Below are 26327 nucleotides of genomic sequence, written 5' to 3' on the forward strand. Positions count from 1 at the left end.
ATTTGTATTTTTATTTTTGAACTAAATAATTTCTTAAATTTTTGATTATAGTTGCTTATTGCAATTTAACAGCACACACACAATTATTATTATTTAAATAATACATATAAACAAATTTAAAATATTGCTAAATATATAAATATTTTCATTAAAACTATTTACGAAACTATTACGAATTAAAACAAAAAACAAAAATGCAAACAAAACACTAAACGTGAACTGTAACTAAATAAAAAAAATAATAATTTGTAAGCAAAACAATTTAATAAAAAGAAACTACTTAAAAAAATATAGTAATAACAAATTAATTATAATTAATAAAAAAAACTTTAAAATTGAGCAGCGCCTTAAGAATAAGCAGTATTGTATATGTACAATTTCAGAAACGTAAATAAAATTTATTTAAATTATATTTTTTATAATGTAGTATACACAAGAAAAGATTTTAAATTATTTAAAACTGAACTTAAAAATTAATTTTTTTTTCAGGATATTTACCTGAACAAAATATTTATTTCATTGAGGGAGATAATTTTTTTTTAGATTTAAAGGAAGTTTAAGTGAAAAATAATTTTTTAAATTAATTATTTTTCACTCAAAACTCATTTTGTGTTACTGGCTATTGATTTTTAAAATTAATTAAAATTTAATTTAATTTTATATATAATTTCTCTTTAATACTAATTTGATTTCAATTCTAAACTATTCATGGAAATATAAAACACTTTAACAACTTGGTGGCATTGTAAAGAATACGAAAAATTGCAAAAAAAACAAAAAATATTCTTAAGCGCCAAATACACGACACGAACATTTCCGCGAACATTCCGCAATCTTGTTCGCAGCTTTGGCCATACACCATACGAACTTTTGGCCGAACATTAGTTCTCTTTCAGACAATAATCTTTGATTTTTACTTGCCACAATGATGGCAAAGATTTATACATTTCAATAAATTCACTCAGAAATTTTTTATTGTCCATTTTACTTTTCCGCGCACGTCTGTTCCGTTCAGAAATTACTACGATTATGAGCTATTTCGCCATAAAATATTTTGATTTTTGGCGAACATTTGCGCGAACTGGCAAACACCACCATACACGACAGAAAAGTTCGGGGATTCAAGGGGTTGTGTAGCGCAATATATAGCTTCTCCAACCCAATTGTCAACCTCACCTTCGAGCGGCGAATCCCGTTTCACTAACAGACGAGGCTCTGGCGACCCCAAGCTCCTAATGGAACTTGGGGGTGGGGAGGGAGGGATGGCCTGAAGGTTTAATGTGGCCATATAAATCGTTCCCGAGATGGTCGGGCCAGCACCTTAATGGTGCTGTTACCGGAGCGTATCGGATCTGTATCCGACAAAGGACCATCACATCGATAACACTCCCCAAAGCCTTCGGGGAGTAACTAATCGCTACAACAACAACAACAACAACAACAGAAAAGTTCGCAGAAACATGACATAACGGGAATGTTCGCGGAAATGTTCGTGTCGTGTATTTGGCGCTTTATGTAGACAAAAAAACTGCTTCTTTAATTTAAATAAACCATTATCAAATTATATTTTTCACAGCAATAAAGTTACACGAATATACGCATGTGCTTCAAAATATTAGCAAAATTTTATACCAGTTTTTCTGTTTTTTTTTTTGTGAATTTTTAGCAAAGCTTTTTAAAAAATCTACCCCACTACAGCAGCGAACAGAAAAATAGCAGGATAATTTGTATCAAATTTCGTCAATTAAATTTTCCTTTTTTATTTTCGGTATTTAAAGAAAAGCCTTCTATGAATTTTCATACTGAAATTATGCTACCCAATCTCTAAAATGTTTTCGAATAAATCGGAAATTCTGGAAAATTTTACGGAAACTTAAAATTTGATTTGTATATTGAGTCCCTGCACTTATTTGTGTTTTTTATCTAACAAAGAACAACTTTTAGGTCTCTCAAAATTTGCATTGAATTTTGATAATTTTTTTTCGAGGTGTTTCTGAAACACACTTCGGAAAAAACATTTATCAAAAAATAGTGCAAATTTTTGAGAGCCCACTAACTTGTATTTTATAAGACCAAAATTGATTAGCCTACAAAACTGCGTACTCCAAAAATTACAGGTAACTCCAAATAAGAAGTTCGAAATTTTCGTAAAGCTTACTCCAAATTTAAAATTTTTTTGAAAACGTTTTCGAGATTGTTTTGTATTTTTGTAAGAAAATTCATTGAATTTTTTACTAAAATAACGTAATTAAAAAAAATAATAATTTACAAAATTTGAAAAAAACCACTGCTGGTTTTCCGTTCCCTGCTGTATATCTTTAAAATATTTCTTAAGCGGGTGGCGAGTTACAGGCGCATGCAATACCAATTAAGTAGTATAAATTTTGAAACTAGCAAAAAGAACTTCGAAAACTGTTCGAAATATTTTTGAAATTTGTTTAATTTGTAGTTTTCGTTATACAATTTATTACAGTTTTTTTTTTTCTTAAAATCAATGAAAATAATTAAAAATAAAAATATAACTCATGAAATTTGTTAGTTGTTTTTATTGCTATTTACGTGCACACAGATGTGCGTATATGTATATATACGCTCAAATTCAATAATTTATAATAAAATTAACTGCGCAAATAAAAATGTTTTTTTTTTGCTTTTTTCTAACTTTGACAAAAAATACTTTGGGTACGACAACAACTACGTAACATATATAGATATTTAGGTATATAGAATTACTTATTTACAATGGAAATATTTTTTTTATGAAGTTTACTTAATCACACACATTAAAACCTAAATATATTTTGATTGAACCTAAATAAAATATTTACAGAAAATTATAAAATTTATAGTAATATTATTATGTGAAGGTGGGTGATTCCTCGCCTAATCGACTAAGGGATAGAAACTTACAGTTTTCGATAAAAAAAAAAAACAAAATAGTAGTAACACGACTCGTTCACTATAAAACAGTCCTTTGAGTGTATTTTCAAGTTTTCGAAATAAAAAAATTTGGCCATGTAGCCAACTAGTTTATTAAACTTTTCTTAATTAAAATGTTTTATAATAAAAAAAAAACTGTTTATCAAAACTCAACCAAGTCGAAATGGGTTTATTCAAACCATAAGACGATTAGAAACGGAACAACTCGTAACACAATATATGTGCCTAATAAAATAGTAAAAAAAACAACTGCAAAAATATTTAATCGCTAGAAAGTAAATTTATCTGGAAGCAACTCATTAGACACTACCAACTAATTGCACTACTGAACAATGCCTTTTCTTTAAATAAATTTGATTTATAAATGCCCACAATAGGGATGTTCTTCCTTATAAGCAGCTTTTGATTGTTAAAACCAAGTTTATCAAATCTTTCGTATAGTTGATTTTAGATTGGGAATAATGTGAACTATAAGAAAACATTTTTATATAGCAAAAATGAAATTAGGACCTTAAATACAACAATTCAGAGTCTATCCTTTTGATAACTTTCTCAATTGCCGTTGCCTACTTTCAGGCTGAATGTTTTGGAAAGCAATGCTATTTGATGGTTTGTGTGAAAGCAATGACAAGTTTGAGCGACAGTGTAATAATTTAAAAGGCGACGCTTTTGGTTTATATGTAGAGATAATCCAGCGCTGGCCAATCTTTCGATTTCTAGCCAATGAAATTTTGCCAAGTTTAGTTCTACATATGAAGTTAAATAAAGATTATACCAAATATTAAAAAAAAAAATTTACCTCCAATTTTTCGTGATATTGGCTAAAAAAGTTCGTTAGGGACCCAAAAGAAAAAAAATAAATAAAATGAACGCATGGTGCGATATATTTTCGAGGATTTAAAAGCCGAATACCCTTTTTCCTAGCAAAGCATTGCGGCAATTGTTAGTCGAACAATGGGATATTACTTCGACAAAAAAAAAAAAAAAAATAATAAAAATAAATAAATGTAAGGCGCGATAGCCTCCGAAGAGATTTTAGGCCGATCGATCTTCTCTTCAAATTTGCATCGTGTTCCTTTTAATTTTTCCTACAAATTGGCGGGACGATACCTACATGTTTTATCATCTAATCAATTTCTATTTGCAAGGAATCAAATCACAAATCTAGGTCCAACAATCATATTACAAGCTAAAAAAGTGTACGATTTTCCATGAAAATTTGTTGTAAATGTACAATTTAATAATAAATAGTGGTGTGTAATTTCGCGCGCATGCTATTAGTTAGCCAGCCCTGGGATCGTCTCTTGCTATTCGAAAGTACTAATTCAAATTTAAAAACTTTTGATACAAAGTCTACAAAGTTTTCAAAATGTTATACAAACTTTTTTATACCAATCTCCATGGACTTTTTATAATGTTTTCTAAATTAAGAAAACTAATGGCGCGTCTACACCAACTAAGTTTTTACACACAAACATTAAGCAACATAAACCATTCTGAAGCATACTACAAACTACCATTTAGATACTTTTCAACTTACAAAAGTTACAATTTAATTGCATTTTTTTTTCAGATTTTTGAAATTTTTGTTTCGACTGCACAGACGGCAGTGCTAAACTTATATGTAAGAATGTTTGTATGCAGTACTACGCACAACACGTTTTAACGATTCTGGCGAGTTTTGGATGGAATGGAGTTGGGCGGAGTTTGGGAAAGTGTCAGTGTATATGTGTGTGGAACTTGTTTTTTTTTCTAAATACAATAAATTAGTGTATAATATATATAATTATTTTAAGTAATTAGTATGTGATATATGAATGTATAATTGCATTTCGTTTGTTCGTTCATTCAATACCCCCTTTTCGTAAGTTTGTTGTTTAGATATTCATGTAAATGCTTAGTTTTACATACATATTAGTTTCGTTTATAGCTTTTTTCAGCACAAGTTTTAACGCGCTACACGCAGCATTTCAACAATGCCATTTTTTGCATCCTGCTTGCATTGCATTGCTTACTTAAAATGCTGTTGAGCGTCGTTTATAACGTCTGGCGTTCGCATCTGCGGCGGTGACAACATAGGTAACACGAGTCATAGCTGTTCTCATAGTTGTCGTTGTTAGTGCATCCTTTGCTGCGGCTGTGCTGTTTGCACGCAATTTTGTGCATGTGCGCGTTGGTGGAGCAGCGGTGCTTCTCATAATCACATTTGCTGCAGTTGTTGGTATCGTTGTTGTTGTTGCGTTTACAGTTGCTGCCGCTCTTGTGTTTGTGGATGCTGTCGCTGTTGACACCAATGTCGATTGCTTGCAATTAGCCCAGCGGTGCATTTGATGCGAACATTTGGGATACAATCATTTACGTGATGACGTCGTTGCAACTGCGCCACCAACACTGGTGGCCAATGATTCACCGCGACTCTTGGATCGTGTCATTGTGGATTCTGTATGTGTGAAGAAATGAATTGATATATTAATTTATAGCATTTTATAAACAAATGAAAGAAAAATGGGGAGAAAGTTTAAGTTCGAGTTGAACCTATAATTTTTGACCCTGTAATGCCTTTAATTGCTTTAGAGTGGTTTTTCTAGAGGTGAAACTTTTTATGCTATTTCCGTGAGGAAACCCTTGATATTGCACTAAATTCTACTTAAAACGCGTTATTTCGATTTTATTGTCATAAAAGTGGATTAGTGGAGGGCCCCTCACGCCCACTGTACCGCGACACTGTGCCTTGAAGGTTAAGCGTGGTCATATTAAATCATTCCCGATATGGTTAGGCTAGTACCTTAAGGGTGCTTGTTACCGGAATATACCTGTTCTATATCCATCCTAAACCTTCAGCGAGTGTCTTTATTGCTACAAGAAGAAAATAAGTACAGGACTGTCTCGAAGAAGACGCACTGTTGATATTGTTGTAGCGATAAAAACACTCCCTGAAGGTAAAGACGCTCTCTGTTCCCTTGGTACGGAAAATTCTATAGCAAACTAGATAAAGTCGTATCTAAGGTGTAGAACGATAAGTGCTAAACTAAGTGGTGTTAAAGAAATGGCCTAGATGACTTACTAACACTCGTATAGCGTATCTCCTGCAACATGATCAGCGGTTCGTGTAGAGATCACTCAAAAAACTTAGTGATTGGAAGGAGACCGAAGACCGTCAAAGCCAGTACTAGTACTATTCAACACTGGGACGAAAATCCCAAGTTTTAAAGTACTTTCTCTTGGCAAAGTATAAACCGTTTTGATAGTGTTATTTGCTATCATCTAAAATGCACTACTGGGTATCAAAAAATCATACACGCATTGCATCTCACCTTTGCTACTATTCATTTTCTCAGCTTTATAGGCGCGCATAGCTTTACCGCGCTTATCCAATATTAACTTGTCGTAACGCACAAATATGCCATGCTTCGGTTTACATTGGAAGTATTGTATACCCTGTACGGTGCCGTCATTCTTACCAGTCGGTGTATCTAGCTCAACGCCAATCCAAGTGCCAGCTTGAAAGTGTGTCGTACCGATATAACTGATAACGCCACTTGTATTGTAGGGTCGTATTAGCACAGATTCACCAACTTGCACCCAATCGGGTACAGAAGCTTCGATTTCTATTTAAAAAGAAAAAAATGAATTAAAACCTTACTAAAAAAGGTACACATTCGCCTACTCACCTGCATCCAACTCCATGCTGCCTGTCATAGATATATTTAACCGATCATTAGACGCTGTCAATAAGCCCTCCATTTGAGCTACCGAAGCACGTTGTAATTGTGTACGAGACGCACCGCCATTATTATTTGTCGCATTTGTTACGCTGTTGGACATTAAGTGACCACCTTGGGGTGGCGTCTTTTTGCGACGCACAACTTTACCTGGTGGCAGATGACCGCATACAATACCATTGCCTTCTAATGGTTTTTGTTGCTGTTCTCCAGCCTCTGTTGTTATAATCGTTTCATTGCCATTTTGATTGTCTATAGCAATGTTATTGGAAATTAGTTCCGATCTTGTTGTTGCTTTTGTTGCTATATTTTTGTTGTTCTCACCGTGTCTTTGATTGCTATTCAATGTTTTTGCTGTTGTCTCACAATTATTATTATTTGTAAGTTCAACAACATCATCATCTGTAACATTTTCATGATCATTATCATCATCATCATTAATTGTGTTTGCCATATAAATAGCGGAAACATTCGCAGATCCACCAGCTGCATTTATAATAACATTGGCTGAGTTGCTTTGTGCTTTTTGTATATGGTTTGGCAGCGTTGTTTTTGTTGTTGCGTTGTTGATGTCATTGGAATTGTGTTGGGTTGTTATGATGCCATTAACTTGATGATCTGTATCTGTCGCAGTTTCCAGTGCTAATGGATGTGCTATTGTTGGTTGCGCTGTTTGTTGTGGTTGTTGTCTACTGCCCCCTGATTTTGGCATGTCTTTCAGGAATGGATTGAATCGCGCTTGGCGATTTGGTGGTGAATTTGAATTAAAGTCTGGAAAGTGGCAGATAAGAAATGTGTTATGTGAATATATGTGTGCTTGTTATAGATTTAAGGTCCTCAAGTAACTAATTTCCGATATATTTTGGCCACGGGCCCCATTACCTAGGCTACCAGTAGACTGGACAGACATTGCTCTGCCTTAATTTTGATTTAGCTGCAAAATTTCAGACACTTTCAAGGAGTTTCCCTTCCCTAATCCCCTTTCTCTATCTTTGTATATCTCTCCTACTCTCCATTTCTCCCATTCCTCTCATTTTAAGTATAAGCTTTGCAGCCAAAGTATGGTGTTTTCTTTTCTAGAAAAAAATTTTGCCCTGTTGTTGAGTGTTATCGATGTTGATGGTCCTTTGCCGGATATAGATCCGATATGTTCCGATTACAATCACGATTAAGGTACTAGCCCGATAATCTCGATCACGATTTAGTATGACCACATGAAACCTTCTAGCCTGACCATCGCGGGCATGATTTAATATGACCACATGGAAGCTTCTAGGCCATACCGCCCTCCCACCCCCTAGATCCATGAGAAACTTGGGGTCTCCAGAGCCTTGACTGCTGAAGAAACAATATTGAAATTGGGTTGGAGAAGCTATAAATTGCGCTGGCACTCCCTTGAAAGGGTTGCGCTGATTATATTCACACACCCCCCCCCTCGCTGAGCCTCTGTTTTCCATCCCTCGTTCTTTCACAGATTTGTAAGACAGACTACTCACTCAATTATTTATTTGTTGGTGCTTATATTAAAACTGACCTGGTGTCTCATCAATGCTCATTGAACGCATAGAAGCGATATCATCATTCGTTAAATTACTGCACGATACAGCCTGCAATCAATAAATTGACACAATTAGTTTTATATTTTTTCTCCATTATTATTCCAAAAGCGCTACATTACCTGCGAACCATAACCGCTCGATGTTGACGAGCTCATGCTAGGCGTAGCCAACCCAGTTAAATGCTTCATATTCGTATTAGCGCTGGACGTATAACTCAAATAGCTATGATTCGAATGATTACTAACATCCATGAATGAGTCCATTGTCTTTGAAGCGGTGAGACGTGAGCGTGTATGATAGTTATTCTGTTGATTCTTTTCCTGTTCATATTCGGCTGAATATTCCGAATCGCTATAACTGTCTTCAGGCTCTTCGGCAAGTGCACGATGAACACCGAGTGGCTCTTCGTGCAATGTGGTCATGCGCATGCCCAATAATTTGCTGGTAGCCGGTGATGCTGTTTTTTTTTTAATAATAAAAACATATTTAATAAGTCAATGTTAATTTTAGTTCTAAAAGTAAATACTTAATTGTACATATTTGTGTGTAAGGTAAGTAAATAGTTATGGGTTTTTGTTTTTCATTAATATTGGTTAACACCTACGCTTTGTTGGCGGAATACGTTGATTGAAATTTAAATTCAAATTTAAGAATGTTGGACGCGCTGCATTCCAAAAAATTGTGGCACAAAAATAAATTTTTATACAAAAGGATTATTAATTGTTAAAATTTGCATGCATAGTTTGACATTTATGTTGTATTTGATTGAGACAGTAGGAGAAACACAATAAACTAAACTAAAATTATTGTATGATTTTTTTTTTAATGTTTTGCGGTGCACTGCGGCAGCATCAATCATAACAAACTAAAATGCACACAACAACAATTCAATGCGAATGGTGCGTATTTTAAACAATGCATAGAGAACGGCCGAATATCGACTTTTTAGGAAAAACTAAGTCGAACCGAACATTTGCACATTAGATTTAAAGATTCTTATAAACCAACCATCTTTTTGATCGAGGTGGATTTGAAGTCGAATTGTACATGAGTGATCGCAAATTTACAAAAGGCCGAAATTTGGACATTCTCTTGATATAAAAACATACTATATCTTAAACTTAACAGAAACTTGTAATGGGTTGCTAAATCTATTAAACGCAAAAACATGATAGAACAAGAAGAGTGCAATGAGATTGATACGCATTAGATGAAGCCAAAAGTAAGTGAAAGCTTACACCTCGTATAGACATCTGTCAAACGTATTTAGAACCTACAGATCTGGGATTCAAGGGGTTGATAAGCGCAATACAAAGCTTTAAAGCTGCAAAGCTTCCGCAACCCAATTGTCAACCTCACCTAGGCGAGGGGAATCCCAGGCGCGGCTCTGGCGACCCCAAGTTCCTCATAGAACTAGAGAGTGGGGAGGGCGGGATCGCGTAGAAGGTTTAACGTGGTCACGTACCGGATCTATATCCGGCAAAGGACTATCAACATCGATAACACTCGCCAAATCCTTCGGGGAGTGTCTTTATCGTTAATTCAACAAGAACAACAGATCTGCGGTTAAGGGTTACGATTTGAGAGCATGCACGAGGCATATCTGAGGGAAGGTAACGATGCCCAGCTGCTTGATATCCTTGTGCAAAGAAAGGTTAGGGGCTTAGAATATTCCCGCGGTATGTATGCCTGTCATAAGAGGCGACTAAAATACCAGATTCAAGGGGTTGTGTAGCGCAACATTTTCAGGTTGTCTGCGCAATATACAGCTTCTCTAAACCCAATTGTCAACATCATCTTCGAGCGGCGAATCCCGTTTCACTAACAGACGAGGCTCTGGCGACCCCAAGTTCCCCATGGAACTAGAGGGTGGGGAGGGCGGTATGGCGTAGAAGGTTTAATGTGGTCATATTAATCGTTCCCGAGATGGTAGGGCTAGTACCTTAATGGTGCTTTATTACCGGAACGTACCGGATCTATATTCGGCAAAGGACCATCAACATCGTTAACACACACCAAAGCCTTCGGGGAGTGTCTTTATCATTAATACAACAACAACAACAGATCTGCGTTTAAGGACTATGATTTGAGAGCATGTACCAGGCATATCTGAACCATTTCGAGGACAGGTACCGATGCCCAGCTGTTTGATATCCTCGTGGAAAAATAGGTTGGCATCGAACGGTGTTGGTTTCGGGGTGCGAAAGCGACTTCACAGCCAACTATTGTCGTTCTTATAATAAAGCAAAATCATATCGCCGATGTTTTTTGGATTTGTGCATTTTTACTGCAGACGGTTTTGCAAAAACATCGATGTGATCATGAAAAGGAAAACTCAGTCTCTTCGATGTAATATCTTCCAATCGGTAAAGGCTCATGGACTTCTCCTCTGCTCGATATATGACCATCTGTAGTACCATGCTTTAGCAAAGAACGATACGCCAAGCTAATTGGCTGTCTCCTGGTCAAAGATTATGTAACCAATTAATCACGTATATCGCCGGCAGGCATAACACCGGTGCCTCATTCACAATTTACGAGGATCAGACCCAAAAAAAAAAAAAAAATTGCACGCAGTGACACAAGAAAAGTGTATCATCGGCAAGCTCATGATTACTCCATTTGGTTGTCACTCCTGCTTAATCTGACCAAAAAGCCTGCCAATTATGGAGGCGGAGTTCCCCTCAATGCTGAATTCGATAACGACATCACTGACTATGTAAGAGAGTGAGAAATACCATATAACTGCTTAAGTACACAAATATTCATGTACCTGTGATTTAGTCACAGCTTAAAAATGGAATTTTCGGTTCGTTCGTAATAACGCCAATGACGGACCAAACTCAGCTCTCGTCACAGGAACAATTAGTTGCGATTATATGAGCCAAATATGCTGTGACATGCTCCGCCTTAATGACACTTGATGCCGACTTAGGCGGCTATGCAGACGCTCGCGCTAGCAGAACTACTACTATGAATCTATGAATTCGTGACTCGCGTTTCAACCTTTTGCTTGATGTAGCAGTAAGTTGCGATCAAGGACTTTTGTAAAGCCGCGACATCTAGCAGAGCTGTGACAAGGTCTTTGATTGCGATTTTTGTCGACGGTGATTGTAAACTGCGATCACATTGCTTCAGTGACAGCGACTGAGAAAACACGGTAAAAGATCACGCTGTTTTTAAAAAATTGCAGACCCTACCAACTAAAAGATAACATTACGTTCTGTAAATGGGTAGAAGTCTCTAAAAATCATTTCGATTATTTTTAAATGAGGTGCTAGCTTTCCTTTTCTTCTCGGTTTTTAATAAAAACCTTTTATTAAAAACTTATACATTAATCTCAATTTGTAACACCGTTAATTAAATATAAACAAATACAAATGCGCATACTCAAACGCCTATTGCGAAACTCTAAATAAAAACACTAAAACTCTAGAAACTAGAATTACAATAACAGTTACATGTAAAGATGCAACTAAATGAGTATGAAATGTTGATTATGTCAAAGTGATGAACGGTATGCTGAAAATGAAATAACGATAAAACTTAAGTGATGTATCTTGGAATACACACTGTTAGAAAATCAACAAAGGAAAATGAATCAGAAACCTTGTTTTTTAAAAATTGATGATTTACTTTATATGATACACCATTTGAATTATTTAACTCGATATGATAATTGTTGGATGTATTCAAAAGAAATGAAAACATAAAGAGGTGGCAAAATACAAGGCAATGTAGCAAAAGTGTATACTAAGGCAGTTCTGCAAGAACATGGCAGAAAAATGAAAGCCTCCCCAATGTCAGGTGACATCACAAAGTGAAATTTTCTGAAATAACTTCAAAAAGATCGCGTCAACTAGTAAAGATCCCCTGAGAATGAAGGGCGTGGGCCTAAGGTCTATAGGTGGACGCCTTTTCGAGATATCGCCATAAAGATGGACCAGGGGTGACTCTAGAATTTGTTTGTACGATATGGGTATCAAATGAAAGGTGTTAATGAGTATTTTAAAAGGGCGAGGGCCTTAGTTCTATAGGTGGATGCCTTTTCGAGATATCGCCATAAAGGTGGACCAGGGGTGACTCTAGAATTTGTTTGTGCTATATGGGTATCAAATTAAAGGTATTAACGAGGGTTTTAAAAGGGAGTGGCCCTTAGTTGTATGTGTGAAGGCGTTTTCGAGATATCGACCAAAATGTGGACCAGGGTGAGCCAGAACATCATCTGTCGGGTACCGCTAATTTATTTATATATGTAATACCACGAACAGTATTCCTTCCAAGATCCCAATGGCTTTTGATTCCGCCCTGCAAAACTTTTTCATTTTCTTCTACTTAATATGGTAGGTGTCACACCCATTTTACAAAGTTTTTTCTAAAGTAATATTTTGCGTCAATAGACCAATACAATTACCACGTTTCATCCATTTTTTCGTATTTGGTATATAATTATGGCATTTTTTTCATTTTCGTAATTTTCGATATCGAAAAAGTGGGCGTGGTCATGGTCGGTTTTCGGCCATTTTTTACACCAATACAAAGTGAGTTCAGATAAGTACGTGAATTGAGTTTAGTAAAGATATATCGATTTTTGCTCAAGTTATCGTGTTAACGGCCGAGCGGAAGGACAGACGGTCGATTGTGTATAAAAACTGGGCGTGGCTTCAACCGATTTCGCCCTTTTTCACAGAAAACAGTTATCGTCCTAGAATCTAAGCCTCTACCAAATTTCACAAGGATTGGTAAATTTTTTTTCGACTTATGGCATTAAAAGTATCCTAGAAAAATTAAATGAAAAAGGGCGGAGCCACGCCCATTTTGAAATTTTCTTTTATTTTTGTATTTTGTTGCACCATATCATTACTGGAGTTGAATGTTGACATAATTTACTTATATACTGTAAAGATATTAACTTTTCTTTTAAAATATGACTTTAAAAATTTTTTTTTTAAAAAGTGGGCGTGGTCGTTCTCCGATTTTGGTAATTTTTATTAACCATACATATAGTAATACGAGTAAGGTTCCTGCCAAATTTCATCAAGATATCTTCAACGAATGCCAAATTACAGCTTGCAAAACTTCTAAATTACCTTCTTTTAAAAGTGGGCGGTGCCACGCCCATTGTCCAAAATTTTACTAGTTTTCTATTCCGCGTCATAAGTTCAACTCACCTACCAAGTTTCATCGCTTAATCCGTATTTGGTAATGAATTATCGCACTTATTCGATTTTTCGAAATTTTCGATATCGAAAAAGTGGGCGTGGTTATAGTCCGATATCGTTCATTTTAAATAGCGATCTGAGATGAGTGCCCAGGAACCTACACACCAAATTTCATCAAGATATCTCAAAATTTACTCAAGTTATCGTGTTAACGGACGGACGGACGGACGGACATGGCTCAATCGAATTTTTTTTCGATACTGATGATTTTGATATATGGAAGTCTATATCTATCTCGATTCCTTTATACCTGTATAACCAACCGTTATCCAATCAAAGTTAATATACTCTATGAGCTCTGCTCAACTGAGTATAAAAACACATCACAACAATAAGCTACTAGCTGCTACTCAGCGATAGCATACAGAAGTTTCAACAAAGGTGCCTCAAGACTTTACCTGCAGTGACCACTATCATCTAACCATCGCGGAAAGAAGCGCTTATGGGGAGGCACAATTGGAGTCAACCGCAGTTATATTGTGTCGAAACTAAGCGCTGAACCGCTTATTGCGGTCAACGACACATATCCGCTCTTCGCTATCACCTCATCGAATATCACAGAGCTTGTTAAAGCTTTTATGCTATGTGTCCAACAAGCACGGAACAAATCCATGCCAATAATATGAAAGAAACAGCGCAAAAAATACCGTTTCCTTAAAACAAGAAAATAAGTCGAGATAAGCCAAATCAAACAAAAACAGTTGTAAGCCGCTATTATGAACACCACGAAGCAATCAGAAAAGGCCTATAGGGAGCCATAGGAGTAGAGCGATAAAACTTTACGAAAAAATATTGTGAACTAGGGGTCGCAATCGGAGAAGATAACGCCGTAATGGATGCACAGTAAGCACAATCTTCGCTACCCACTGTAGAGGAAGATAGACAACCACGCTTGAAGTTAATAAATTGCAGCTGGTGTAAATTGGCATAGGTATGCTTGCTGGACACCATCTGAAGTCTTTTTAAATGCCCCTTACTTAATTACATTTTGTGGACGCCATGAAACAAGCTGGCGCCAGGAAGCATGGCATTAGGTATGGAAAAGGCACTTTAGCACAGAATAGCAAAAAATCACAAAACTCTTGGAAATTACACTGAGAATAAAGAAGCAGGAAACCTTTGTCAAAAAATAAAAGTTGACATCCGATCAGAAGGTAGTTAGTTTTTCGAAACCAAATAAAATAAAAGAATCCAATAATCGTGAAATCAAAGGTAACAAGTAAAGGTGTTTAAGTTCGGGTGTAACCGAACATTATATTCTCAGCGTGAGCTTCAATTGTACATTTCATGTCAGATAAATTACTTTTCTACATAACACGTAGTCTTAATATCAGTCCACGTGTCAAAATTCAACATTCTAGGTGTATTATTTACTAAATTATCAAGTTTTTTGGTGTTTTTCAAAATGGTATATATATAAAAAGTGGGCGTGGTTATCATCCGATTTCGCTCATTTTCAATACCAATCTATTCTGGGTCCAGATAAGCTTGCGTACCCAATTTGGTGAAGATATCTCCATATTTAATTAAGTTATCGTGTTAGCGGACGGACGGACGGACATGGCTCAATCAAATTTTTTTCGATACTGATGATTTTGATATATGGAAGTCTATATCTATCTCGATTCCTTTATACCTGTACAACCAACCGTTATCCAATCAAAGTTAATATATACTGTGTGCAAAGAACGCTGAGTATAAAAATAAAGTATTAAATGAGGTGAATATTTGAACTCGTACCATTATTTTTTAATACATCACAGGCGAATAGTCTATTGTCATTTAAAGGTCGATTGAGTGATTTGATCTATGAGACTTTCCCTAAAGTTTATGAGACTATCATGTACATATACATATAGGAGCTTTCGACACAGAAATATTCATAGTTTAAAGTGTATTATGTTTATATATTGTATCTTTTGTTTGCAAGGAGAAATAGTGCAATAGAAGAGGAAAATACTGGAACAGAACACATTGATTTGAATTGAGTCTGTTTTGAATATTTATTTTTGATATTTTAATTTAAATCTTGGAATTATTCCTTGTATGCTATGAGCACAAAAGTGGTATAACCGCAGACTAAGAAATAAGTTCAGTATTCCACTTTCGCTACGCTTGCGACACTATTGTCTTAATTATTCGCTATACTAAGGCCAATTTCACACAGGGGCTTAATGAAATACTTAGTCAAGTTTTCTACATTAAAGCCCCAATCGAAATCAATCTTTCATACAAAATACAAATCCTTAATTATCTCATTATTGCTTTATTGAATGCCTAATCGAGGGAAAAATCGGGTCGGTAATGTAACAAATGACAATCAAAAATAAATTATTTCTAATAATTTACGAAAAATAGAAAAACACGAAAAAATTCAAAATTTAATTTTCGCTGCAATTGCTGCAAAAAATAATATGGCGTTTTCGAAAATGGGCACATATTTGGTTAGGTGCAACATCTATGGGTAGTTGGCATGCATTTTATTTTGATTGTATTCATAGTTAAGAAGGAAATGGCTGCTTTCCATTTTAACTATTTTTTTTAAAAACGAAATATTTTTTTGGGCTGCTGACAGATATTCGCTTAATGAAGCAAAATGTCCTGTATGCAAAGGTAAACTTATGCCCCTATTACCGTTTACAACTCAACTCTGGTTGGGTTGAAATTTCGCAATTTGGTATTACAGATTACAACTCAACCTGTCAAAAAAAAATGTCAGATGAGTTGTCTAGTCTAACAACTTTTTGTGGCATTACCGTTTACAACCTTGTGTTGGTGTAGTTGTTAAAGACATCAAAATCTTACAACTGATTACGAGCAGGTGTCTCATACAATTTTGCAGTTGTTTTGAAAAAATGTTACGTTTTAGAAGACGGTTCACCACCTAGTTTTTAACAAAAATTTTCAAAGTTGGTATCAAAAGACACGTTAATTAAAAAAGACACAAAAATTAAAAAAAAAATTCTGTCATAGCATTTCGGTTCAAATTTTCATGTGGTTGTATTTTGCCAGATTTTTTGTACACACTAATGCAGAAAGGCGTTGGACCCACCCAGGGTTATTTTTATAAATCGCCGCCAAAGGCCGCCAACGCAGAAACGATGTTCTGTGAAAAAAAACTGTGTAACGGGACTCATATTTCGGACACTCTCGGGCCATTTTGTGGGTTTTTGTAAATATTTTTCGACAGAAATAAAATTTTTAATTTCCGTTTTCGAATCATAAAAACGGAGATTGAAACGCGTCTTTTGATACCACCTTTGATAAGAGTTAGATAGTGCACGGGCTCATAAAACGTTACCAAAACAAAAAAAAAAAAACACAAAAAATTTAAAGCCGGTAGTTAAACCTTTTTTAATCAAACAATAATAAAAAATTTTGTACACATTTATGGGAAAAACAACGTTTAAACGAAGGATTACATTGAATAACTTCTTTAATTTATGGAGCGAAATTCCGAACTTGGACGAGGCTGGCCGCAGTTCGGATGCAGCCAAAATAGGTGAAATTATGCGAACGTGAGTCCCATTGATACTAATCACTACTCCTGGGAATCCTGTTTTAGAGTAAAATACAATTTTTTCTGTTTGGGTTTTAATCCACTTCGCACAAATATGCTCCTCAATAATATCTAAAACCAGTCCAACACCAAAATCATTTCCACAGCATATTTGATAGCTGCCGTCAGCAAGGAATCGGAGTGTGGCGCATAATTTTAAAATACGAACGCGTATGTGGTAATGGTCCTTAATTTTGTTTAGTAACGAGCAAAATGCTTCCTTTCAAATCTGCAAAATAACTTCATTTGAAGCTCATCATTTGTCACTTAAATTTTCTTACTTGGTGCTAGGTAGTTCCAAAGGATTGGAATGATCACGCGAATGTTTTCCGTATTCGCGACATGTCAATCACCAACATTTTCGCCATTATAAAAAGGATTTCAATTCATACAATATAATCTTGTAATAACAAAATCACTTTTGCAAATGCTGAAATTTCCGCCACAAATTTATCAGCTGTTCATTTATCTGTCAATTCATCACTTTCTTAGGTTGGCAACACCAATTCAACTTCAACTGAAATAAGTTGTAATTCGTAATACAGGAGTTGAGTTGTCTGAAAGTTGAGTTCTTTTAATTACAACCCAACTAAGTTGAGTTGTATACCGTAATAGGGGCATTAATTATTTCATTAAATAAAATTGTGATACGATTCAGTTTCTGTGTGAAAACGGTATAAGATTCATAATGTAAGAAAGTGAATTACATTTCAACCGTAATGTGAATATAGTGTGGCTTACACCACTTTTGCGTTCATAGCCGCTTATGTATGTAGTTGAAATGTACAATGTACATGTGTATAAGCAAAGATTGAAATAAAACAAGAATCAACTAATTTGAATTATATGTAATTAATTGATAACAAATTCAAACCAATTTAAATTGGGATGCTGCATTTATTTGATGTAATTGCAATGTGAACAAACGAACGAATGAAAAACGAGCGAGCGACGTTTTTTATAACTAAGTGACTGGTTTGCTAGCTTCAAGTTTAATAATCTTTGTTGTTGCTGATGTTTACCTGACAAAATAGAGCCTGGTGTATTTTTAGTTAATTGAAAGTTTGTTTTTTAGTCGATTGATTCATTGATTTGTTGTTTCAATTGATTGGGAACAGAAACGGCGTTACATTAGAAGGAGGTTCGAAAACGATTAAATGAATACGTAAATACAACCAAAAACGCGAGTTAGGAAGCAAGTGAATAGTTGAAATAAACAAGACGTGGAAACAGTATGCAGTTGATTTAATTTTGTTTTTTTTTTGTTTTTTGAAATTCGAAAACAAATTTTTTAGTACATATTTGTAGTAGAGATGAAGCGTACAAAAATTGAAGAATGCGTTAGATAGTAGCGATGTTTGCCGTAACAAAACAGGAAAGAGAAAGATAGATAGAAGACAAAAAATAGTAATGACAAAACATATTTAATTTAAAAAATATTTTTGATATACGAAAATACGTTAATTTGAATAAAATTAGTATATTATAAGCTAGATTTTAAATTATAAACTAAAAAACAAAACAACGGTTTAAGAAACCTGCATGAATTATGTTAGGGTAAGGGTATTCACAAAATTTATGATTACGTTGTATTAAATAATTATATTTTATGAAAACCACTAAGATTTTTCCTTTATACCATCTCAACTTAATTAAAATTTTTTTTTATATAATTACTATTCATCTATGTAGCAAAAAATTACACTTTTACAATATATTCTAATGTATGAATTAGATGTTTTAATGTACGATTTTGATGCGCTTGATTTGTTTTTTTTTAAATTTTTTATTTTATTTAAAAACAAGAAAACAATTTATTAAATGCTTTAGCGATTTTGCAAAAGCTGCAACAAGTGGTAAGCGTACGCATCCATCCAAAAATATATATATGAAAAATTATTGGCAGAAGCACATAAGCTAATGAAAGGGCTATGCGAAATTTGAAGGGGAAAAAGTATGAAAAACTATTAAAATCAACTAAGATTGGTACATGATAGTTAAGAAATGGGAAGTTCTTTCAGAATTGTTGTTATAAAAACGTTTTTGGATAATAGAATTGTGCTGGAACTAGTTAGCATAGCAATTTTGGTTTCAAACTATTATACATTTTGATAGTTAAAAAAATATTGCGACAAAGCTATGTCAGTACGAGGTAATGGGGATTGCTTCTGATGACTAGCAGATATAAATAGAAACAGGGACTAGCCATGCCAATTTTTTAATTAAAAGAACCCTTGTTTCTAGTTTAAAAAAAAAAAAAGTTCAAAATACGAAACACACTTTTCTATTGCAACCTTTACTTATTACACTATGCGACAAAATCAACTTTTTTCTGGGTATTGGACCAAACCAACTTTTTTGAGATTGCGACTTAGGTATAAAAAGTACTATATTCGTTTTTCGAAGTTAGCCTCCAATAAATAGATATCGGCTTTCGAAGTTCGAAATTCTACATTTCGAAATTTTATTTTTTTTTTTTTGATAACGCGTTCAGCAAATTAAAAACGTAAAAATGTGGTCGTGGTCCGCTCTTTTCCCTTATTTGAAGGGTTGAATTAATTTTTTGAGAAATTTAGTATAACAGCTGTTATAAGAGTTGAAAAGTCAGATAGTCTCATGACAGTGGCTACTACTTTCATTTCTGCACGGGAATTGCTCGTACTGTATTTTTTCAAAAAAAGAATTCAGCCATTGAAAAAAAAAGAAAAAGGCGGACCACGACCACATTTTTACTTTTTTAATTTGCTGAAAGCGTTAACAAAAAAAAAATAAAATTTCGAAATGTAGAATTTTGAACTTCGAAATCCCGATATCTATTTTTTGGAGGCTAACTTCGAAAAACGGAGATAGTACTTTGTCTACATAAGCCTCAATATCTACAAAAAAGTGGGTTTGGTCCAATACCCAGTCGGTTGTTGCACAGTGTTATTGTTCTAAATTTCAGCTGATCCTACAAATATAAATAACATCTATTATATCTATAAACTTCCATCTTGTAAGATGTCGTAATGGCACCTGATTGAGCTGAGATGTATTTTTTGTAATTCAATATATTTAGTAATTCACGAATTTTATTGCATTAAACTTACAATAAAATTTTTGCGAAATTCACGACACAACTCAGAGGTAGTTACATTCAGTAGATACGACTTGCTTATTGAATTTTGTGCAGAATTTCGCGTCATTCGGCACGAAGTTGGATGTTGAATAACGAACGTGTAAGTGAATAACGAAAAAGAAGCTCAATTGTATACCAATTAGACATCATATTAAAAAGAAGATAATGTAATATACAGTAAAAGCACCCAAAAACAAAGAATAGAATAAAATTGGAGAGTGTCATAAATTCTTAATTCGATAAGCGGACAACATTTTACTAAGCTCAAATACAAAAAAAAAAAAAAACAAATAAATGTAAGGCCCGATAACCTCCGAAGAGATCTAAGGCCGAGATGCTCTTCCAATTTGCGTCGTGCTCCTATTTTTTTCCTACAAATTGGCGGGATGGGGCCTACTTGTTTAATGCCGACTCCGAACGGCATCTGTAGGCAGATAGTTTTCATTGAGAGCTTTTCATGGCAGAAATACACTCGCGAGTGCTTGCCAAACACTGCCGAGGGGCGACCCCGCTTAGAAAAATTTTCTTCTAATTGAAAAAACTTGTTTCTAAAGGTTTTGATGTTGCTTTTTCCGGGCGTGAACCTAGGATCTTCGGTGCGGTAGGCCGAGCACGCTACCATCACACCACGGCGGGCGCTCAAATACACGGAGCTAAAAAAAGAGAGAGAAGACAAAAAAGAACGCGATGACATCACATACAAATAAAACAAGAAACATAAGTCGCCCAGGATGTAACAAGCCTTTAGCGCGAAGAACATAAAGCATAAAATAATCAACATATAGGCTGATATTATCCTTAAAATAGTCCAGAAACAGTACGGATGTAGTCCAAAAATCATCCGATTCTCAAACTATACCGTAAACGATTGCGAAATAAACCTGAACATAATACTGAAATAATTTTGAAATAATCCCGAAACAGAGCCGAAATGTTACTGAAAAAACACCGAAAGAGCTTCGGAATAGTTCCGAAATTATTCCGAAAATAATATCCAAATATCCCCAAAAAATGGTTTCGAAGTGATCACGAACACAGTCCCACACACAATGCCGAAAGGGTTCTAAAAGAAAACAACAAATACAAATTGCGAATCACCTCTGAGAAGATTAAGGCTGAGGTTCTCAATCAATTTGCGTCGTGCTAATTTTTAAGATTTTCTACAAATTGGTGGGACGGACCTACCCATGTTTATGCAGACTCCTAACGGCATCTGAAAGGTAGATGAATTTTCGCTGAGAGTTTTCATGCTTGAAGAACACTACCGAGGGAGGTCCCGCTTAGACAATTTGTTTCTAAAGTATTTTGGTGTTTTCCCGAACATTAACACAGGACGGTTCCAAATAGCCCCGAAACAATCCCGAAATAAATGCATATCGAAATGGTCACGAAATCGCCAAGCAATATTTTTAAAATTATTTCGGAAATATCTTCGAAAACAATATCGGAAAAATTTCGAAATTCTTCTTAAGACAATATTAAAACGGTCCAGAATGGGCCCAAAAAAATTCCGATATGATCCGGCACAACCCCGAAACTGCTCCGTTAAGCCACGAAACTCCTAAAATAGTTTCGAAGTGCTCCAATAAACGAATAAACAGCAATGATCCCGAAAACAATTCCTACACTATCCCGAAATAGTGCCAAAGTGGTATCGAAAAGATCCCGCAGTGATGTCGAAAACAACCCTGATATTATCTTGAAAGCAAACGGTTCGAAATGTCCCCTGAAAGGCCACGAAATTGTCAGAACGAAGTTCCTAAGTAATATCGAAATGGTCACGAAATTGTATCGAAATGATTAAAAAATTATTCCTAAAAAAATCCGGACTATTCGAAACGGAACCTAAAAAATACCGAACACGATTCCGAATCAATTCTGATATATTAGCTGTGTTTTTTTTACATCTATAGACGTTTACGCTTAAACTTTATATGGACTGCTAAGCGTAAAACTTTAAATACACCTCTGAAATCGCTGCGAATAAAATTTGTACTACTAAATTTCAATTCGCATTATACTCAGATGTAAATGAAATATGTGTCTATGTTTCACTTCTACAAACTGTGTGTGTATACTATTCACCGTAACCGATTCAGCTATAGGTTATACACTATGGCACTATGGCCACCAGAGGTTTGTGTCTCCGATTTTAGGTACACCCTGTTCTGTAGCTAGTTATTTAACCACTGTAGCTAGATGGGTCGCCTAAGCATTATTTAAGCGAGGATAGGCTTTTTTTACGCGCAAATGTAAACGTATACGCGTGTAAAAAAAAAAAACACGGCTCTTACTGATGTTATACCCAAATAGTGGCAAAATTACACTAAAAACGATTTGGAATTAGCTTCGAAGTAGTTTCGAGAAAAATGCAGAAACTATACGAATTCAGTCTCAAAATAATACCAAATTCATTTCGAGAACAACTTCGGAACTATTCGAAACAGTTCCTAAAAATAACTGAACACAATACTGAAATATCATAGAAATAATCCCGAAATAGTGTCGAAACAAGCCTGGTAAAAATTTGGAAATAGCTTCGAAATAGATCCGAAATTATCTGAAAACCATGCAGAAATTATAGAAACTGGTCACAAATATGTTCGGAAAAATTTCGAAACAGTCCAGACATTATCCTGGGGCATTGTACTGTAAATCGATTTCAAAAGAAAGGCGATTCGAATGTCGACAAATTACACATTTTTTTTTTCGTATGAAGTTTCTTTTAATAAACGTACAGAATAAGGCACGAATAACACGAAGCGGCGATAACAGCAATTGTCTTAAAACGAATGTATTAATTGGAAAGTTAAGTGGACTTGCTTGTAGCCAATTATTGTTTTGCTGTTGCTTACATCTGTCGCGTCGAACCTTCTCTATTTTGAATGTTCTCTGCTTAGGTAATTAACCTATTTAATAAGTTACCATTTTTTTAATGATATAGAGATCTGACTGTACTTAGATGTCCATATATGGGTGCTTTTACTGTATATTTGCAAAGAAATTTTATATGGGGGTAATCAAAACGGGTATAATTTTTAATCAGCCTAAATACGAGGTAAGTTCTATGACCTTCAAAGATCTAAAACTCTGAACAAAACTTATTTTTCTATATAAATAACATATGATCTAATTAACCCTAATTAACTACATAAGAGTAAAGGAAAATAAAGTTAACATTTTTAGCAGTTTATGAAAAAACGCAGAGCATATTTTGCGCAAAAGCAACATTTTAAGCTAATTATTATTATATATTGAACGTGAATGAAAAAAATATATATTGGGCAATTTATTGAAACTCGCAAACTCCTCGTAAAGTCATATTCCATGTTTATAAGGCATTTTCGAGTTTGAATAAATTGTTCTAATATTTTCCTAAACAATGCTTAAGTGGACACAATTTTGTAAAGTTTTATGTTGAATATTAAGCAAATGAATAGGGTTGCTTTGCCAAAAAAAAAAAATGTGGATTAAAAATTAATATATATTAGTTTTTAAACAAAATTTTCAAGAATATAAAAATACGTAAATATAAAAAAATATATTTAAGTAAAAAATTTAATAAAAACATATATTTGTGCCTTCGCGCACATGAAGCCATTCTTACCAATGCCAAATGGTTTGCCTGGTGGTTCATCATTGCTGCCTTTACCGCCAAAGCTATGACGATTGCGTGTACCAAAATCGCGTATGGCTGGATGAGCTATAGAAACAAAAAAAAAAAAAAATAAACATACATATTAAGTATATAAAAATTAATTCAATATTACTTTAGTAGTCAGTAATTTTACCTGGAAATTTGGAGTTAAGTGTTTGATTGTTGAGATCAGCGAATGATTCAGAGCGTCCCACATTCAATAGCGATTCCATAGAGGCATCGAAGCGCATAAGCTAAATAATGAAGAAAACAACATTTAAATAAATGCCAAATAGATATTTGATACACTAAAATTGTTGCTATTTGTTTTTAACTACTACTACACATTTCTAATTTGAAAAATTTTTGTACATAATAAATATATTAACGAACGGAAAAGGGTAATCCAAAAAAGAGGTTGTGTAACCAAAGTTGAAACATAAAGAATAATGAAACAAACACATATGTACATACGTTGACACACACAGTGATACATAAAAAGTGGATTAGAAATTGAGGTTTTTGTGCTTATTGAGATTTTGATTTGCTTCAATTTGCTTTATTGTGTTCCTTTAAAATCGAGACCGACGTGTTGAAACAAAAAACTTACTTTAATAAAAAAAATATATTCAAAGAAGATTAGGACTTTGGCAAGTCTACACGAAAACTAGCACTAAAGCTGAAGAAAACTAAAACATTCGATTTGTGAGCTCACATTTCACATTCATTAGAAGATTATGTAGGGTATATGATGAATTTCATATCAAAACCTATAAAAAAAGGCACATTTTGAACCCGACCCCCTCAGATTTTGATGAAATTTTGCATAGAGGTGCATTTAACCTATACAAACACCACCTCGTTTTTAGAAATTGCATTTTTGAAAAAATTGTGGACGTGGCAAGGTGTCAAAGTTGTGCAAAATGCGTGAAAAATGACGGTAATAGGTAATTTTGAGCTGTGATAACTACGGAATGGATCAACCGACCAAAGAAAAAAAAAGAAAATGGTTTTTCAGCGAAATAAAAATTCTTACGGTATATGTTTTCGAAAGCCTATTTGAATACCTTTCAATGGTTCAATGGTACCAAGATATTTAAAATCGGTTCAGACATTCTGTAGTTATTACAGCTCAAAAGTACTATGATATCAAAATATAGAGATCAATTTACTTAAAAATTTTTATAAAAAAGTTTTTGGATATTTTATATATATTAATAGACCTTTTTAATAAAAATATATTTTATTTTAAAACACTTGGCCTTTGAATTTTTTTTCCCAGATTAAAATTTTATTTTTGAAACAAAAACATTTTCATGATTTTTAATACTCGGGGATTGCCCATATTGCTTTTTTTTTTTAAATGTATGACAACATTTATTTGAAGCAATTTTTTAATTTTATAATTTATTTAATAATTTGGGAAAAATTTACACAACGTGACATCAGGACGGACAAGGCGACAGCTGTTTCGATTATACCTTGTAAATCTCTTCAAAGCCTTTTCTCCCGGGAGTGGGAGTCGAACTCGCACCCCTACGATAGTTGAAATGGTTGTAAACGCATTCAGCTACGTCATGCCTGTTGTGAAGTCTTTCCCAATTGCCTTCTTTTTGCATATTTTAATCTTTTACACATTGCATACTTCGTATGCAATTATGTGTTAAAGCTATGCTTGGTACGGCGGTTTTCAAAGAAACTTTGGTTTTGTTGCTGTTTTCGTTCTATTTATAGAACTACAACGAATTAACCAATTTTGTCTGTTTGTATGATTTTTAATAATCGGGGATTGCCCATATTGCTTTTTTTTTTTTTTTAAATGTATGACAACATTTATTTGAAGCAATTTTTTAATTTTATAATTTATTTAATAATTTGGGAAAAATTTACACAACGTGACATCAGGACGGACAAGGCGACAGCTGTTTCGATTATACCTTGTAAATATCTTCAAAGCCTTTCCTCCCGGGAGTGGGAGTCGAACTCGCACCCCTACGATAGTTGAAATGGTTGTAAACGCATTCAGCTACGTCATGCCTGTTGTGAAGTCTTTCCCAATTGCCTTCTTTTTGCATATTTTAATCTTTTACACATTGCATACTTCGTATGCAATTATGTGTTAAAGCTATGCTTGGTACGGCGGTTTTCAAAGAAACTTTGGTTTTGTTGCTGTTTTCGTTCTATTTATAGAACTACAACGAATTAACCAATTTTGTCTGTTTGTATGATTTTTAATAATCGGGGATTGCCCATATTGCTTTTTTTTTTTTTTAAATGTATGACAACATTTATTTGAAGCAATTTTTTAATTTTATAATTTATTTAATAATTTGGGAAAAATTTACACAACGTGACATCAGGACGGACAAGGCGACAGCTGTTTCGATTATACCTTGTAAATCTCTTCAAAGCCTTTTCTCCCGGGAGTGGGAGTCGAACTCGCACCCCTACGATAGTTGAAATGGTTGTAAACGCATTCAGCTACGTCATGCCTGTTGTGAAGTCTTTCCCAATTGCCTTCTTTTTGCATATTTTAATCTTTTACACATTGCATACTTCGTATGCAATTA

At 34.4% G+C, this 26327-nt stretch overlaps 1 protein-coding gene across 3 annotated transcripts in view; it reads right to left on the bottom strand.

Moving 5' to 3' along the window:
- Positions 1-1749: 1749 nt before the first annotated feature.
- Khc-73 (Kinesin heavy chain 73) overlaps positions 1750-26327 on the bottom strand; it is a 166058-nt gene continuing 141480 nt past the window's right edge. For 2 of the 3 annotated variants that reach the window (XM_067775024.1, XM_067775026.1), the window contains 7 exons: positions 23912-24011; positions 23728-23823; positions 8341-8678; positions 8197-8269; positions 6612-7433; positions 6255-6548; positions 1750-5380 (listed from right to left, as the gene is read on the bottom strand). In XM_067775024.1, coding sequence (XP_067631125.1) covers positions 5292-5380; positions 6255-6548; positions 6612-7433; positions 8197-8269; positions 8341-8678; positions 23728-23823; positions 23912-24011 — 1812 coding nt within the window. In that variant the 3' untranslated portion in view covers positions 1750-5291. The remainder of the gene's footprint in view (positions 5381-6254; positions 6549-6611; positions 7434-8196; positions 8270-8340; positions 8679-23727; positions 23824-23911; positions 24012-26327) is intronic. The other variant, XM_067775025.1, reaches the window with a different exon arrangement.

Source organism: Eurosta solidaginis, chromosome 3, assembly GCF_040869045.1.
Source record: "Eurosta solidaginis isolate ZX-2024a chromosome 3, ASM4086904v1, whole genome shotgun sequence".
NCBI classification, from domain to species: Eukaryota; Metazoa; Arthropoda; class Insecta; order Diptera; family Tephritidae; genus Eurosta; species Eurosta solidaginis.